The 16462-nt window shown below is 35.1% G+C and overlaps 1 protein-coding gene across 1 annotated transcript in view; it reads right to left on the bottom strand.

Annotated features, from left to right (window-relative positions):
* TLL1 (tolloid like 1) overlaps positions 1-16462 on the bottom strand; it is a 232198-nt gene that overhangs the window by 13536 nt on the left and 202200 nt on the right. Inside the window, exons 17-20 of the mRNA XM_053703804.1 lie at positions 15148-15328; positions 11929-12051; positions 4549-4674; positions 1549-1676 (exon numbers count right to left, since the gene is read on the bottom strand). Coding sequence (XP_053559779.1) covers positions 1549-1676; positions 4549-4674; positions 11929-12051; positions 15148-15328 — 558 coding nt within the window. The remainder of the gene's footprint in view (positions 1-1548; positions 1677-4548; positions 4675-11928; positions 12052-15147; positions 15329-16462) is intronic.

Genomic DNA, 16462 nt, shown 5'->3' with positions numbered 1-16462 from the left:
CTGGAAGTGCTAGAAAAGTGGTGCGCAACTAAATTGTCGCCACACATAGCTCCGCCCATCGCGGGCTTTTCAATAGCCATCTCCGGGTCGCCATTATTATTTTTACTAAGTTAAACCACCGGGAGAATAAATAACAGACTGATCAGCTTCAGCTTTCTAGGCAGCTGCTTAGTCCGTGTGCTATAAGTTATCAGTGAAACCACCTCACACTGAGCTCGCTTTCTGAAGTACAGCTCATCGTGGTCATGCAAATAAGTAATCTCCCGGTTGGCTATATTAGTTATGAAACCGCCGGGATACGAGAATCACATATAACATTCAGCCCCATTGCCTGCGTCCAAGCTGCCCATAGTGTCCCCTAAGACTCTAGGAGAATCTATACCTCTTTTACAAAGAGCCTATTTTCAATGAGGTCTGTATGAAAAATAAAGTGTCCAACCTTTTTCTGAGTTTACTTTCTACTCCCAGAAATAAAGTCAGCACTTACCTCATCTTCTGCATGACAGCAAGGCAGATCCCAGGTTTGAGAGGGCCTCTCCCTCACATGGACCTGCAAATAAACGAAAGTCCTGAGTAATATCCCTCAGGTTTTCAGGGAAAGGACAGCATCAGTATATGGGAGGCGCAATGAGAATTATTTCCCACAAGTTCCCATTGCTCTAAAGCCACCACTGCTCTACTGAAGAGACTGATATGGACTACGGCTACACCCTAGAACAAAGCAGCACAATCTTGTACTACTTTTAAAAATAATAAACTCTTGATTGAATAGTCTTTCTAACACCTAATTTACCACCTCCTTGCTCTTAACATAGGCAAAGAGAATGACTGGGGTGGGATAGAAGGGAGGTGATATGTAACAGCTTTGCTGTGGTGCTCTTTGCCGCCTCCTGTTGGGCAGGAGTGATATTCTCAACAGCAATTGATGATGATCCATGGACTCATCATGTCAAGAAAAAGAAATTTATCAGGTAAGCATAAATTTTGATCTGTGGACTCATCGTGTCATTAGAAAGAAATAACATGCTCTAACAAATGAGAGCATGCAACTTTTTTTTTTACAAAAGGCCATTTAAACAGTTTTTACTTTCATGCAAAAAAAAAAAGAAAGCTTTTTCTTATGGTTGTCAGAAGTTTTCTAGTAGCGTCCCTTTAAACTGTATTTTGACTTCAATTTGCCCCAGTTTAGCAGCAGTTCCAGTGCATGAGGACGTTGCCCACTGCCTTTCTTTCACAAATACCAAGTGTGGAAGTAGATATCATTACCATCCTGCTTCTACTACAACTCTAGTACGCTAGCTATATGTTTTAGGCAGCAATCTTAAATAAAATAAAAATACAGCATGACACATTCCTGTCACAGATATGTATCATTATTTACAAAAATAGATATATTTATGATGCAATTAGTAACTATTCTAAATGATTTAATTGCTCCATGATTGTTAGAACCATTTCCGTCTGGTTTTGATGAATGTTTATTAATGGAGAACTTTGTTTTAAACAATGAACTTTGAGTGCCACAATTTCTTTTTAACAAGTACTTACTAGCTTAACTCTGTGGCCAGGGGTGGCGCTTATTTCCCACGTGCATTCCTTCCGACTTGGATACTTGTCTGGCCAGTTGGGACTTGCAATTAATCCATTTGGACTATGAATCCTGTGCTCACATTCAGCTATATCCGGAAAGACAACAAACATATAATATTGACTTTCAGAATAAGTGGCAATTGAAGAAAATGTGTAAAACTTTAGTTTAAAAGATATATAGGAACACACAGGGCTTCATTTGTCTGTGGCATATGTATGTGCTTTATGTTATCTATTGAATGTTTGTTCTTTATTCTTCCATTATAAACTAAAATATTCATTTGATGATTATTTTCTCCAAACCCCTAGATATTTGTTTTACTGTATTGGATTTGCAATTATTAAAGGGTGCTTATGTGTAGTAAGTAAGAGCTGTGCCAACTGAGTATAAAGATCCCTTTAATGCATTTGAAACTACAACACTAAACATTTTACAGACATATTAAAAAATGAAACACCACATATTACAGTAAATTTGTGTGAGGTTTTGAGAGAGTATGAATTAGATTTCGCTTTTTTATTCTTATCTGCCATAAAAATGTATGTTCCTCATGATTGATTTTTCACACTCTGCAAGGGGAAAATTCTACATAACTCTCAATAAGACCATTAAAGAGTGAAGCTTATCAAAAAGTGTCAACAAGTGGCAGAAGAAAAAAAGAGCAACATTTTTGTATAGGAGGAAGCCTAGAAATGCATTACCCATAACTGTTTAACTCTACACACTTTTCATGTAAAATACTCTTTTTATTTGTGTCTATTATTATGTTGGTAACCCTACAATTATGGGTATTGAGAGATTTAAAATTGTTTGATTTAATTTATTTAACTTTTTTCTTTTAAAGCACTTTATAGCTTATGTTATCAAATTACCAAAAATAAAGTAATACAACAAAAAGTGTGACATTATTAAACTATACCATTCATCTAAACTGGATATAGGAAAGAAACCAAATATCCTAGGCATGTCCTCAAAAAAAACAGTGTTAGAACTGTCAATCTCTTTCCCCTAAATACATTCCACAGCTGGTTGAAAATCAAGTAAATGTAAGAAGCACGGTTAAGTGTATTTAATGGCACATAAAGAAGAGAAAAGCACATTCACACTTACATATGACAAATTTCATTAAAGCAACTTTAGCACGGACACACTGAAAACCACATAGCTGGTATAGATGTAACATTTAAAATGGACACTATATAATCTCTGTGGATATATTTGTTTAAGATTATTAGACAGACAATAGGATTTTGCAACATGTGTTTAATCCTGGCACCTGTATTTATTTCAATTAAAGGGCCACTAAACCCAAAATCTTTCTTTCATGATTCAGATAGAGAATACACATTTAAACAACATTACAATTTACTTCTATTATTTATTTTGCTTAATTTTTTAGATATCCTTAGTTGAAGAAAAAGCAATGCACATGGGTGAGCCAATCCCTCAAGGCTTCTATGTGCAGCAACCAATCGGCAGCTACTAAGCATATCTAGATATGCTTTTCAGCAAAAGAATATCAAGAGAATAAAACAAATCAGATAATAGAAGTAAATTAGAAAGATGTTTAAAATTGCATTCTCTTTCTAAATCATGAAAGAAAAAATGTGGGTTTCATGTCCCTTTAAGGACTATACTGATTTAAAAAACGTGAACACCTTCCTCTAATTTAAAGTTGCTAAATCATTTAATTTTTTTCTGACAAATTTTAAAGTTATGTCTTTTTCTACTCCCCCTGTATCATGTGATAGCCATCAGCCAATCACAAATGCATTTATGTATGTTCTGTGAAATCCTGCACATGCTCAGTAGGAGCTGGTGACTCAAAAAGTGTAAATATAAAAACTGTATATATTGTGTTAATGAAGGTAAATTGGAAAGTTGTTTAAAATTGCATGCTCATCTGAATAATGAAAGTTTAATTTTGACTTTATGTCCCTTTAACGAACCAAAACTACAAAACATTCATCTGTCAGCAAATTTAAAGAACCATTAAATACAGTAAACTTGCATAATCAACAAATGCATAATAAAAAGACAATGCAATAGCACTTATTCTGAATTTCAAATGAGTAGCAGATTTATTTTCTAATAAACTTCACATTGTCTTTCCATTTGCCTGCTCCTGTATCATGCAAAACCATCAGTGACTCACAGACCGATATATGTACACATTGTGAGCTCCTGCACATGCTCTGAAGGAGCGGGTGCCTCAGAAATTGTGTATATAAAAAGACTGCACACCATCTGATAATGAAAGTAAACTGGAAAGGTTTTTTTATTTTTTTATTCATACCCCATCTGAATAAAGAAAGTTTAAAGGGACACTGAACCCAATTTTTTTCTTTCGTGATTCAGATAGAGCATGACATTTTAAGCAACTTTCTAATTTACTCCTTTTATCAATTTTTCTTGGTTCTCTTGCTATCTTTATTTGAAAAAGAAGACATCAAGCTATTTTTTTGGTTTAGTACTCTGGACAGCACTTTTTTTATTGGTGGATGAATTTATCCACCAATAAGCAAGAACAACCCAGGTTCTTCACCAAAAATGGGCCGGCATCTAAACTTATATTCTTGCATTTCAAATAAAGATACCAAGAGAATGAAGAAAATGTAATAATAGGAGTGAATTAGAAAGTTGCTTAAAATGTCATGCTCTATCTGAATCACGATAGAAAAAAAAATGGGGTTCAGTGTCCCTTTAATTCTGTGCCTCTTTAATGATTGTGAAATCAATTGTATATGACCAACACATACTACTTAGCTTTGTATTTATTACATTAATTTAAAGAATGCTATTTAATACACAGTATATGGTGAATGTACTATGCATTATTTTATTTTCCATGCTTTTTAAATATTAGAGCAGAATTTACAAATAGAAAGAGAGAGAGGAATGGAGATGTAAATTCTTAGGAGCTCAGGGATTTCCCACTTATGTTTTTGAGCACATACCTTCTTTGCAATCATGTTTGTTCTCATGAAGTACAAATCCATTGCGACACTGGCAGACATAACTTCCAATGGTATTGATGCATTCATGTTGACAACCTCCATTATCTTTTGAGCATTCATCTTTATCTGTAGACAAGCAGGGTCTTAAGTTAACACTGTTCTTATAAACGTACATTGGTGTTAGCAAGGGAAAGAAGCGTAAAAGCTTGTCATGTTTATAATACACCCACAGATGGTTAATCTAAGCAGAGCATTCTCATGCAATTTAGTGTGAGTCAAATTAAAAGTTCTTCCCAGTCACCTTGCATATAGTTTACAACATGCTTGTACATTAGATAAAATACATTTGTAATCATTTTGTTTGTATAACCTTTGGAAATTCACTAGTAGGCAAATGTTAGATGGCCTTTAGATAAAATACACTTGTAATAAATGATATAACCTTAGGAAAAGACTAGCAGACAAAAGTGAGCGGTCAACCCATTTGCATTAACAGAGGTGTAGTGAGCGCTTTACAAAAGGATTATTTAGGTTTCTAAACAATTAAGAGGTATTACAGTTTAGCAAAGTGGGTGGCTTTTTTTTATTTTATTTTTTTATATCGAGTCTTGTATCCGAAGGAGGATAAATAAGCATACAAAATGAATCAATCTAGGGGAAACACTTCCAATGTTAGAAGATTAACACACAAAGTATAACTGGCAGGAGATCAACTATTCCACTGCACACAAAAAATGAAAGTAGATTAGCAGCAGATGTTCCTGAGAGATACATCAGCCACTACAGTATAGGTCACATATTGTTATAAACATCTGGATATCCCTAAAACACAAACTAGCACACTGTGCATGCAACAATTTGTCAGTGCATTACAAAAATACTAAACCAAATGACAGCGGAACATTTTGTTTATTACCGTACATTATATGCCCAATAACAATGCATATAATATATACCGTTTAAAATAATACAGTGTGATCAGAAATCTTTAAGAAAAATGCTGAAATAATATTATTCCATTGATAAATTGTTTACATTTGTATTAATATTTTTTTAATTGTTTTTACACTCTCATTTTAGGAATATGTACTTTTTATTTATTGAACAAAACCAAGAACATTGTTCCAATAATGATTTTAGCATTATAAATTAGCATTATTATACACTTTAGAAACCCCATCAAAAGACTAAGGGTCAGATTACGAGTGGAGCGTTAACAGTTATGCGCCAGTGATAAGGGGTATATTGCAGTGTTTGCGAGCGTCAGATTTTCCCACTCGTATTACAAGTTGAAAGTAAAGGCGGTTGCGCTAGAATGATTACCACTTCCTCAGAGCTCTGGTTAATTTTTTTGGAAAACAAAAAAGCATCACAAAACACATTAAAAAATACATTACAAACTACAGTTATACTCATAATAACACCATCTAATAAAAATGATTTTAAAAAATATATTGCATAAAAAAGTTATAAGGGCTCAAAGATATAAGGTCTCAGGCTGCAAAGGGCTTTAACGTAGATACATATATATCATATTTATATGTGTATGTATGTATTTACAGACATATATCCACAAATAAACACATAAATACATATGTATACATATATAGAAGTTCATTGGAGCTCTTTGCAGATGAAAACATAAAAAATAATTTAAGCAATATTTATATTTAATAAAGGTTTTAACTATGTATTTACTGTAAATATTTCACATTCCTATGTTCCGCACATAGCAGAGTATGCTCTATGTATTTGTAAATAGATATTCGTATATATATCCTATAATAAAAAAGGCCAAATGTGTTTGCCCGAAGCTGTCATGCGCAGTAGAGACTGCGTGAGGACATTGGACAAACATACCTTGTCTTTAGGATCCTGACAGCAGAAGTGGTGTGGCATGGTCGGCGGGAGCGCCGCGATGGGGGCGTGGACGGATGTGGCGCCACAATGGGTGTGTGGTCTGGTGGACATGGCCTACAGGAGCGCCACGATGGGGGCGTGGCCGAGCAGGGCAGTGTGATGAGAGCGTGGACGGCCGGGAGAGAGAAAAAGAGAGGGGGAGAGAGAGAGCAAAAGAGAGGAGGGAGAGAGCAAAAGAGAGGGAAAGAGAGAAGGCAAAACAGGGGAACAGAGAGAAAGCAAAACAGGGGAAGAGAGAGCAAAAGAAAGGGGGGGAGAGAGAGAGCAAAAGAAAGGGGGAGAGAGAGCAAAAGAAAGGGGGAGAGAGAGAGCAAAAGAAAGGGGGAGAGAGAGAGCAAAAGAAAGGGGGAGAGAGAGCGCAAAAGAAAGGGGGAGAGAGAGAGCAAAAGAAAGGGGGAGAGAGCGCAAAAGTAAGGGGAGAGAGAAAGCAAAAGAGAGGGGAGAGAGAAAGCAAAAGAAAGGGGAGAGAGAGAGAAAAAGAGAGGGGAGAGAGAGAGAAAAAGAGAGGGGAGAGAGAGAAAGAAAAAGAGAGGGGAGAGAGAGCGAGCAAAAGAGAGGGGAGAGAGAGAGAGCAAAAGAGAGGGGAGAGAGAGCGAGCAAAAGAGAGGGGAGAGAGAGCGAGCAAAAGAGAGGGGAGAGAGAGCGAGCAAAAGAGAGGGGAGAGAGAGCGAGCAAAAGAGAGGGGAGAGAGAGCGAGCAAAAGAGAGGAGAGAGAGAGTGAACAAAAGAGAGGGGGAGAGAGAGAGAGCAAAAGAAAGGGGGGAGAGAGAGAAAGAGAGAGAGAGAGCAAATAGAGTGGGAGAGAGAAAGCAAAAAAGAGGGGGAGAGAGAGCAAAAGATGGGGAGGGAGAGTAAAAGAGAGAGAGAGAGAGAGGGAGAGAGGGAGAGAGAGCAAAAGAGGGGAGAGAGAGAGCAAAAGAGAAGGGGAGAGAGAGAGCAAAAGAGAAGGGGAGAGAGAGAGCAAAAGAGAAGGGGAGAGAGAGAGCAAAAGAGAAGGGGAGAGAGAGAGCAAAAGAGAGGAGGAGAGAGAGAGCAAAAGAGAAGGGGAGAGAGAGAGCAAAATAGAGGGGGAGAGAGAAAGCAAAAGAGAGGGGGAGAGAGAAAGCAAAAGAGAGGGGGAGAGAAAGAAAGCGCAAAATAAAGGGGGGGAGAAAGAGAGAGGGGGGGGAGAGAGAGAGAGAGAGAGAGAGAGAGAGAGAGAGAGAGAGAGAGAGAAAGCAAAAAAGAGTGGGAGAGAGAAAGCAAAAAAGAGTGGGAGAGAGAGCAAAAGGCAGGGGGAGATTGAGCAAAAGAGAAGGGGAGAGAGAGCGCAAAAGTGAGGGAGAGAGCGCAAAAGAGAGGGGGGAGAGAGCGCAAAAGAGAGGGGGGAGAGAGAGAGCAAAAGAGAGGGGGGAGAGAGAGCAAAATAGAGGGGGGAGGGAGAGAGAGCAAAAGAGAGGGGGGAGAGAGAGCAAAAGAGAGGGGGCGAGAGAGAGAGCAAAAGAGAGGGGGGCGAGAGAGAGAGCAAAAGAGAGGGGGGCTAGAGAGAGCAAGGGGTGGGACCGCTGTACTGCAAGAATTACCAAAGTACCAAAATACCATCAGATATATATAGAAATATTTATTTATGAATACATAGAACATATTCTTCTATGTGAAGAACATTGGAATGTGAAAATATTCATATTTTCATGTCAGTTAGCGCACGAGAATATGCAATCAGGTTTGCTCGCGAGTTGGGTGTTAGTTTTTTCTTCCACTTTTTTTTTTAATTCTATGGGGGAATAGGTTATTGCACACACAATATTCTAAGTTCGACTTTTTAAACTCGTCAGGTTATCGCCTGAGTTAAAACAGTTTACTTTTAACTCAAAATTCGAGCGAAACGCGACACACACAAAAAGCTTACAAATAGCACAGTTAACGCTAAAGTGGGAGTATTTGGCCCTAGGTAATTCTACCTGACTTAAAAAGGGACAGTAAACACCTTGTAAATGCATAATTTTTCTGCATTCTTCCGATACATTAAGATATCAGCACAGTCTAAATGTTATTAAAGGACATTAAAACCATGTTTGTTGTAATTTTTTTAGTGGTTAAACTCCACCCACTACTTTTTTTAGTTGGGCAGAGAGGGCTTGCCACTGTCATTGTGTTTACAAAAATTCCATTGTTTGGTCTCATCAGAAATGATAGGATAACAAATGGCAAATTAGGGACATATATGTGGCACGGATAGGCTTGTGAAGCCTGATATGTGCTCTTTGCATTTTAAGGAAGGAAAATCCACACTTTTCAGACTTAATAAAAGAGGGCAAAATAAATAGTGAAAATATATTGCAAAGTTTTACTATGCATAAATAATAATTTTATTATCTCAAAGTGTTTAATGTCCCTTTAATATGTCCTACAGTAAAAGTTACATATTGCAAATATCTACCATTTTAAGTATAAACCTTAACCTTACATAAATAATTAATTAATTAGTTAAAAAAAGGCACTACTGCGCATGCTTTGCACAGCTCACTGAATGCTCACTCCAATGCATTATTTGCTTAGATATGACTGGTGAGTAGTGCCTTTGGCCATTTTATATTTTAAATAAATAAAAAAGTATGCACTTTTATAACGATACATGTAATAAATAACTGCTGAGGGTGTACTTTTATGTCCATTGAAAATTTAATATAACTTATACTATTTTAAACGTGCATTGCAGATACAGTCAAGAAACATACAACACCAGTGTGGCCAGTTGTCTCATTGTCTACCATACAATTATGCAGTGTATGTCTGTTTTTTACATAGGAAATTGATTATTATGGATAATAATATAACATGGATAGCAATATAATTTATCATTTCTGGCTGCAAAACAGTAGATGCTTTCCCCACAATTAATAAAATAGTTAGCATGCTTCACTATCATACTGCCCATTAATATATTCCATTAAACAAGAAACTAAACGTAATAAAAGCTATGTAAGAATTTTTGCTTTTGTATGTGTATGTTTGTGTATAGATAGAAAGGTATGGATATATACAGTTGTATGCAAACGTTTAGGCACCCCTGACAATTTCCATGATTTTTATTTATAAATAATTGGGTGTTTGGATCAGCAATTTCATTTTGATCTATCAAATAACTGAAGGACACAGTAGTATTTCAGTAGTGAAATGAGGTTTATTGGATTAACAGAAAATGTGCAATATGCATCAAAACGAAATTAGACAGGTGCATAAATTTGGGCACCCCACCCCAACAGAAATATCTCATAAATATTTAGTAGAGCCTCCTTTAGCAGAAATAACAGCCTCTAGATGCTTCCTATAGCCTGTAATGAGTTCCTGTATTCTGGATGAAGGTATTTTGGACCATTCCTCCTTGCAAAACATCTCCAGTTCAGTTAGGTTTGATGGTTGCCGAGCATGGACAGCCTGCTTTAAATCACCCCACAGATTTTCAATTATTTTCAGGTCTGGGATGACCATTCCAGAACATTGTACTTGTTCCTCTGCATAAATGCCAGAGTAGATTTTGAGCAGTGTTTTGGGTCGTCTTGTTGAAATATCCAGCCCCGGCGTAACTTCAACTTAGTGACTGATTACTCAACATTATTCTCAAGTATCTGCTGATATTGAGTGGAATCCATGTGACCCTCAACTTTAACAAGATTCCCAGTACCGGTACTGTCCACATAGCCCCTCAGCATGATGGAACACCAAATTTTACTGTGGGTAGCAAGTGTTTGTCTTGTAACGCTGTGTTCTTTAGTCGCCATGCATAACGTACCTTGTTATGACCAAATAACGCAATCTTTGTTTCATCAGTCCACAGCACCTTCTTAAAAAATGAAGCTGGCTTGTCCAAATGTGCATTTGTATACCTCAAGCAACTCTGTTTGTGGCGTGTGTGCAGGAAAGGCTTCTTCCGCATCACTCTCCCATACAGCTTCTCCTTGTGCAAAGTGCGCTGAATTGTTGAACGATGCACAGTGACACCATCTGCAGCAAGATGATGTAGTAGGTATTTGGAGATGGTCTGTGGGGCTGTTTTTGACTGTTCTCACCATTCTTTGCCTTTGCCTCTTCGATATTTTACTTGGCCTGCCACTTCTGGCCTTAACAAGAACTGTGGCTGTGGTCTTCCATTTCCTCACTATCTTCCTCACAGTGGACACTGACAGCTTATATCTCTGCAATAGCTTTTTGTAGCCTTCCCCTAAACCATAATGTTTTACAATCTTTGGGGTTTTTTTGAGAGTTGTTTTGAGGCCCCCATGTTGCCACTCTTCAGAGGAGAGTCAAAGAGAACAACAACTTGCAATTGGCCACCTTAAATACTTTTTCTCATTATGGATGCACCTCTCTATGAAGTTCAAGGCTTAAGTGGCTCACCAAACCAATTGTGTGTTCCAATTAATCAGTGCTAGATAGTTACAGGTATTCAAATCAACAAAATGACAATGGTGCCCAAATTTATGCACCTGTTAATTTCGTTTTGATGCATATTGCACATTTTTTCTGTTAATCCAATAAACCTAATTTCACTACTGAAATATTACTGTATCCTTCAGTTATTTGATAGATCAAAATTAAATTGCTGATCCAAACACCCAATTATTTATAAATGAAAATCACGGAAATTGTCAGGGGTGCCTAAACTTTTGCATACAACTGTATGTATATATATATATACACACATACACATACACATATACATATACACACACACACACACATTTATATATTGTAAGTGAGTGCTGGGTTTTCTCTGTGTGTTTATATATATATATATATATATATATATATATATATATATATATATATATATATATATATATATATATATATATAAATCGTAACACATTCCTTAATTAGGAGTAAAACATCTATGCAACCAATACCAATAATAAAATGTAAAATATACTAAGTATAAGTAAGAGAAACTGTATGAAAGAACCTTAGTTAAAAAAAATAACTTTTGCAAGCTTGTGAGATTATTTTGTATTTGTTTATAAAATATGTAATAGCTGATGTAACGGTTTTAATAATTCTTCATTTTACTGAACACAGAAGTATTCAGCCGTCCAGTGCATGTACAGCAGTAATGAATATAGTGCAATGGTGAAATCCAATTCTATTAAACAAATAGTAAGCTTAAACAATATTAGTTTTAACAATTGCAAATAAACAAGCAAAGGTTCTATGACACAATCACAGTGAAGTTATAACAAAATAATGGTAGCTGTTAATCAAGTTATCTTAAAGCGTTTACACTATTATGTTAAAAAGGCCAAGTGTCCCAAAAATGCCATGGTTAGTAAAAGTTTTAAAAACAAATGTTTTGTATTATAAAAACAAAAGCATTTGTTGCAAGGTGAGCTGAAAGCGGTCAGCTTTTATTTCTTTTTAAAGTCCCCAGAAAAAAAGGAAAGATCCATTCCCCACCACGTGTTAAATTCCGATGGGTGGTCATACCTCTGAGCTTTTCAGAGGCCACTAGTCTCTCATTTATACGTACTCGGCCTGAAGGGGAACCTTTTATCAAGTCCTTGCAAGTTTCAAAAATAAAAATTTTCTCTTTGCAGGCAGCTTTCTTGTCTGTGAACAGAAATGTACCATGGTGGCACCAAAGATGAGAGCAAACTCATAACCCTTGGAATAAAACAGTTTAACACAAGCTGATTCTTGATTTATACAGCACAAAAGGGGAGGACTGGCAATTTACAGCAAGGGCAACCTCATAGTCTGGCAGCCTGGCCAATATTAAAAATGCTATAAGACCATTATGAGATATAACCAATCATCTCATGTACTGTAAGATAATAATACTAATTCTACTAATAATAATAATAATAATAATAATAATAACAAGTGTTGTTTGTAATGTTTTAGAAAAGTGGGTTTTTTTTTACAAAATTTACAGGATTGACAACAATGTTTGAATAGCTTCAGCGTAACTATCAAATTATCTTCTGGAATTCTGTAGGAGAAGGAGTAGCTGATAAGGTGCATTAAAATCTGTGCAACTGTAAGTCAAAACAGGGTGGGAAGTTGAAAAATGTAAAAGGAAAGATGACATATCTAAACACTGTGCTTCCATTGTTAAGCCAGAATGCTTTAGCATTTATATTCTATTTATATGTTCTAAGGAAGCTCCTAGACTTGGAAAATATGACAAAGCCTTTCAGTAAATGAGAATCTGTCAAACACATTGCTTTAAGCACAAGTAAACCTCTCATGTACTGGCTCATCTGGGGCAGAATGAACTATTTTTATTATATTTTTTTGTTTTCAATTATAATTAGTATTATGAAGTATAGTTGAAAATTGTATTATTATTGTGACATTAAGTATGTGTTTTTATTTGGCTATACAGTATGTCTTTAGATCTCATTTTTTATGTTACTCTACTAACCTTTTAAGTATTTTATTACAATCTAACCTCACCCTTGTAGTTCAATACACCACCTAAAAAGCAAATCTGACTAAATATATTAAAATTAAAAATGTGTTTCAAGAGAGTATTGGAAGCATTGGAAGGGCTGTGACAAACATACATAGAACAGTAATTAAATGAGTTAAATGGGAAATGGACTTGTTTGATAATTCAGAGGCCCTGGATAATGTGTTGCACAATAACTATATGACTAAAATGGCTTATCAGATCAGATTTCTCTAGTCATATATAACTGCTTTTATAGAGCAATACTCTTCAACACAAGAACCAGGATCCCAAAGCAAACTTTCTGTGCATTTTGTTGGCTATCAATTACCCACTTTAATACCACTCCATCGCCTACTTAAAAATATTGGACACCAATGCAATGTAGCCTGTAATCAATATTCTTTAATATCTTCGATTTCCATGATAATTTAAATAGAAATAATAGCAACTGCAATATATTCAAGAAATGTATGAATTTGAAAAACAAAAACAAACTAACATCAGAACTTTTTAAACGTTAACACATGGAAACTTCAATCAAAGAAAATCAAGCTGCTGCGACTCAGTGGAACATGTAGTCTCAAACACGGAAAGCTTGTTAATATATTTACAACCTTATTGCCAATTTAGCAATATAAATAATAAGCAAAATTAAAACCATTATCGACTTTCCAAATGAAATATGGTATTTTAGTGAAATGAAGAGCAACGTAAAATTGGCATTTAATTCAAAACCTTACAGTCAGTTTTGCTACCTAAAAACATTTCAGAAAGCCTTATTGGCACAAAACGGAAAATTGTTACAATATGAAATTCAGACAGTTTGCAGCACTTACATATACTCATATTATTCCACTAATCGTGTATTATTCTTTAATGAAAAAAAGAAAAAAAATACTTATAATTAGCACTCTTGTCACTAATAAAATGTTGAAACAACACCAGGAGTGACCGTGTTATAAGAACAACTGTCACTCACAATGCCAAGGACTCCGCCAAATACAAATTAATATAGTTTGTATTTGGCTGGGTCCTTAGCATTGTGAGTGACAGTTGTTCTTATAACACGGTCACTCCTAGTGTTGTTTCACCGTCTTATTAGTGGCAAGAGTGCTTATTATAAGTACATATTTTCTTTTTTTAATTAAATTATAGTTCATTTACTTAAAGGGACACTGAACCCAATTTTTTTTCTTTCGTGATTCAGATAGAGCATGCAATTTAAAGCAACTTTCTAATTCACTCCTATTATCAAATTGTCTTCATTCTCTTGGTATGTTTATTTGAAAAGCAAGAATGTAAGTTTAGATGCCAGACCATTTTTGGTGAACAACCTGGGTTGTCCTTGCTGATTTTACAGCACCAATAAACAAGTGCTGTCCATGGTACTGAACCAAAAATTTGCTGGCTCCTTAGCTTAGATGCCTTCTTTTTCAAATAAAGATAGCAAGAGAACAAAGACAAATTGATAATAGAAGTAAATTAGAAAGTTGCTCTATCTAAATCATGAAAGAAAAAAATTTGGGTTCAGTATCCCTTTAAGCACCGGTCTTCATTTTACTTTTGCCCTTCTATATTACCTGTGCCCTGTTCAGAAGTTTTATTTAATTGTGTATTATTCCACTAAACTAAAATGTAAGAAATTCAGGTCTCATGAAAATAATTGAAAACAAAACATTTAATGTCACAACTTTAATTGAATTACAAGATGAATACTCTTAAAACGTGACCAAATTTGTTTTATTGTATTGAAAAAAAAAGTTAAGTTTAAAAAATTTAAATGGGGACATTCATAGTGATAAAGAGGAAAAACTAGATACAAATCCCTCAAATTTAGTAGTTCAATTACATTGAAGAATTTAAAAAAAATGTATGGATATATAAATGTATTTGACTAGAATTAATTGGTTTGTTTGGATTCTACATCAGTGCTCCAATTGAAAGATCAAAGTTTTTGTAGTATTAAGCCCACTTCACAGAAGTTGGCCCCTGCCATTGCAGAAGAGGTCAAAAGCTAACCACAATGAATACAAACCAAAAATGTAGTGCACCCTTAAAAGAGTAAAGTCAACACGTAACCTTTCAGCAAAGCTGTTAAATGAGTAGCGTAAAACACTGCCAGTAAAGAGCAACTGAACCCTCCCAAATCAAGTTCATGCAATTCTCATATTTAATGCAGCCATCAAAACAGACTAGGGACTAAAATATTGTGATAGTTAACAAAATTAACATTACTTTAATTATCTTACCTGAAAAGAAGTGAGCTTTAAAGCCCTTTTTTGATACAGTGTTGTCAGACCTAAATTCGATCCTCATGTTATTATACTGTGAGGTAATGACTTCAGGCACTTCTGTTCCACAAAATTTCCCATGTAGTTTAGAATCAGAGGAAAGTCCACTGCGAATCTCAACATAATCATATTTACAGACCTAAGGAAAAGGGGAAAAAAAAGGAGCGAGAGGTTTTTTTGGTTGTTGTTTTTTATAAAAAAGTCAAACCCGGGAAATTATTTCCAAATACAATAGATTAGGCATGGGTATTTAAATAAAAAACTTTACAATCATTATTTAATGCATAGTGATATATCTAATTCAATTGCATCAACTCTAAAGGACTAGACTTCAACTTTCTTATATTCTCAGTGTTTGTAATGTGAAAACTTATACTAGGGTGTCCAACTCTTGTTAGAAACGTCTACAAATATTGGAGGAATTAAATCTCTTTGTACAAGGAATAATCAAATTTATTGATTAAAATTGACATGTATGGCCTCAACAACTTCTAAAATACAGACATATTTGTAATGCTACCATTTATATCACTTGCACAAAGCTTAAAAGAATTTGAGTCTTTTTTAAAAATCTGGAACATTATGTGAACGTCTGAATAATGTTCTCATTATATAATCTGATGCTTTTCAAAGTATTTTAATGCTGGAATATTCTAAGCTACTTAAGGGAACTATGAACTGATTGTTTGCAGTTATGTTGATTTTAACGTCAATTAAAAAAAATGCTTAAGAAAGTTCATGCAAGGCTCAATGTGTGTTATTAATTCCCAATCCATAAATCAAGAATTGCTAATGCAAAGAGAAAAGAAAAAGAAGAAAGTCATAAAAAAATACTTTCCTGGCTAAAATAACTACCTTCCTATAGCTTCCATAAAAATGATTTGTTAGATTTGTTCTATAATGAATGCTATTGTGTGAACATCATCTTTGCTTTAAAGCAGAAGGGTGTACAACTTTTGGAACTAATTTTGACTTTATGGATATCAATCACTGCTAATACAATTCATTTACATTTTCCCAGAAAATAATATTGATTTATAGGATTATAAATAGATCTGTGTGCTTAAGTTTTAAATACAAAACTCTTGGTTTTTAATATAATTCTACATCAAGTCTTGACAAATCCCCAGTGCTCCTACTAGTTTATAGCTACATTTTTGGATTGTTTTACATATATCAATATACAGATTACCTCTCAACCTTATAAACAAAGAAGAAGAAAATTATATGGCTTTCTGTACAATACTCTTTCTGGCTCCTGCTTCGTTTACAT

The sequence above is a fragment of the Bombina bombina genome, chromosome 2 (genome assembly GCF_027579735.1).
Source record: "Bombina bombina isolate aBomBom1 chromosome 2, aBomBom1.pri, whole genome shotgun sequence".
Lineage (NCBI taxonomy): Eukaryota > Metazoa > Chordata > Amphibia > Anura > Bombinatoridae > Bombina > Bombina bombina.
This window is presented reverse-complemented; position numbering and strand designations above follow the sequence as displayed.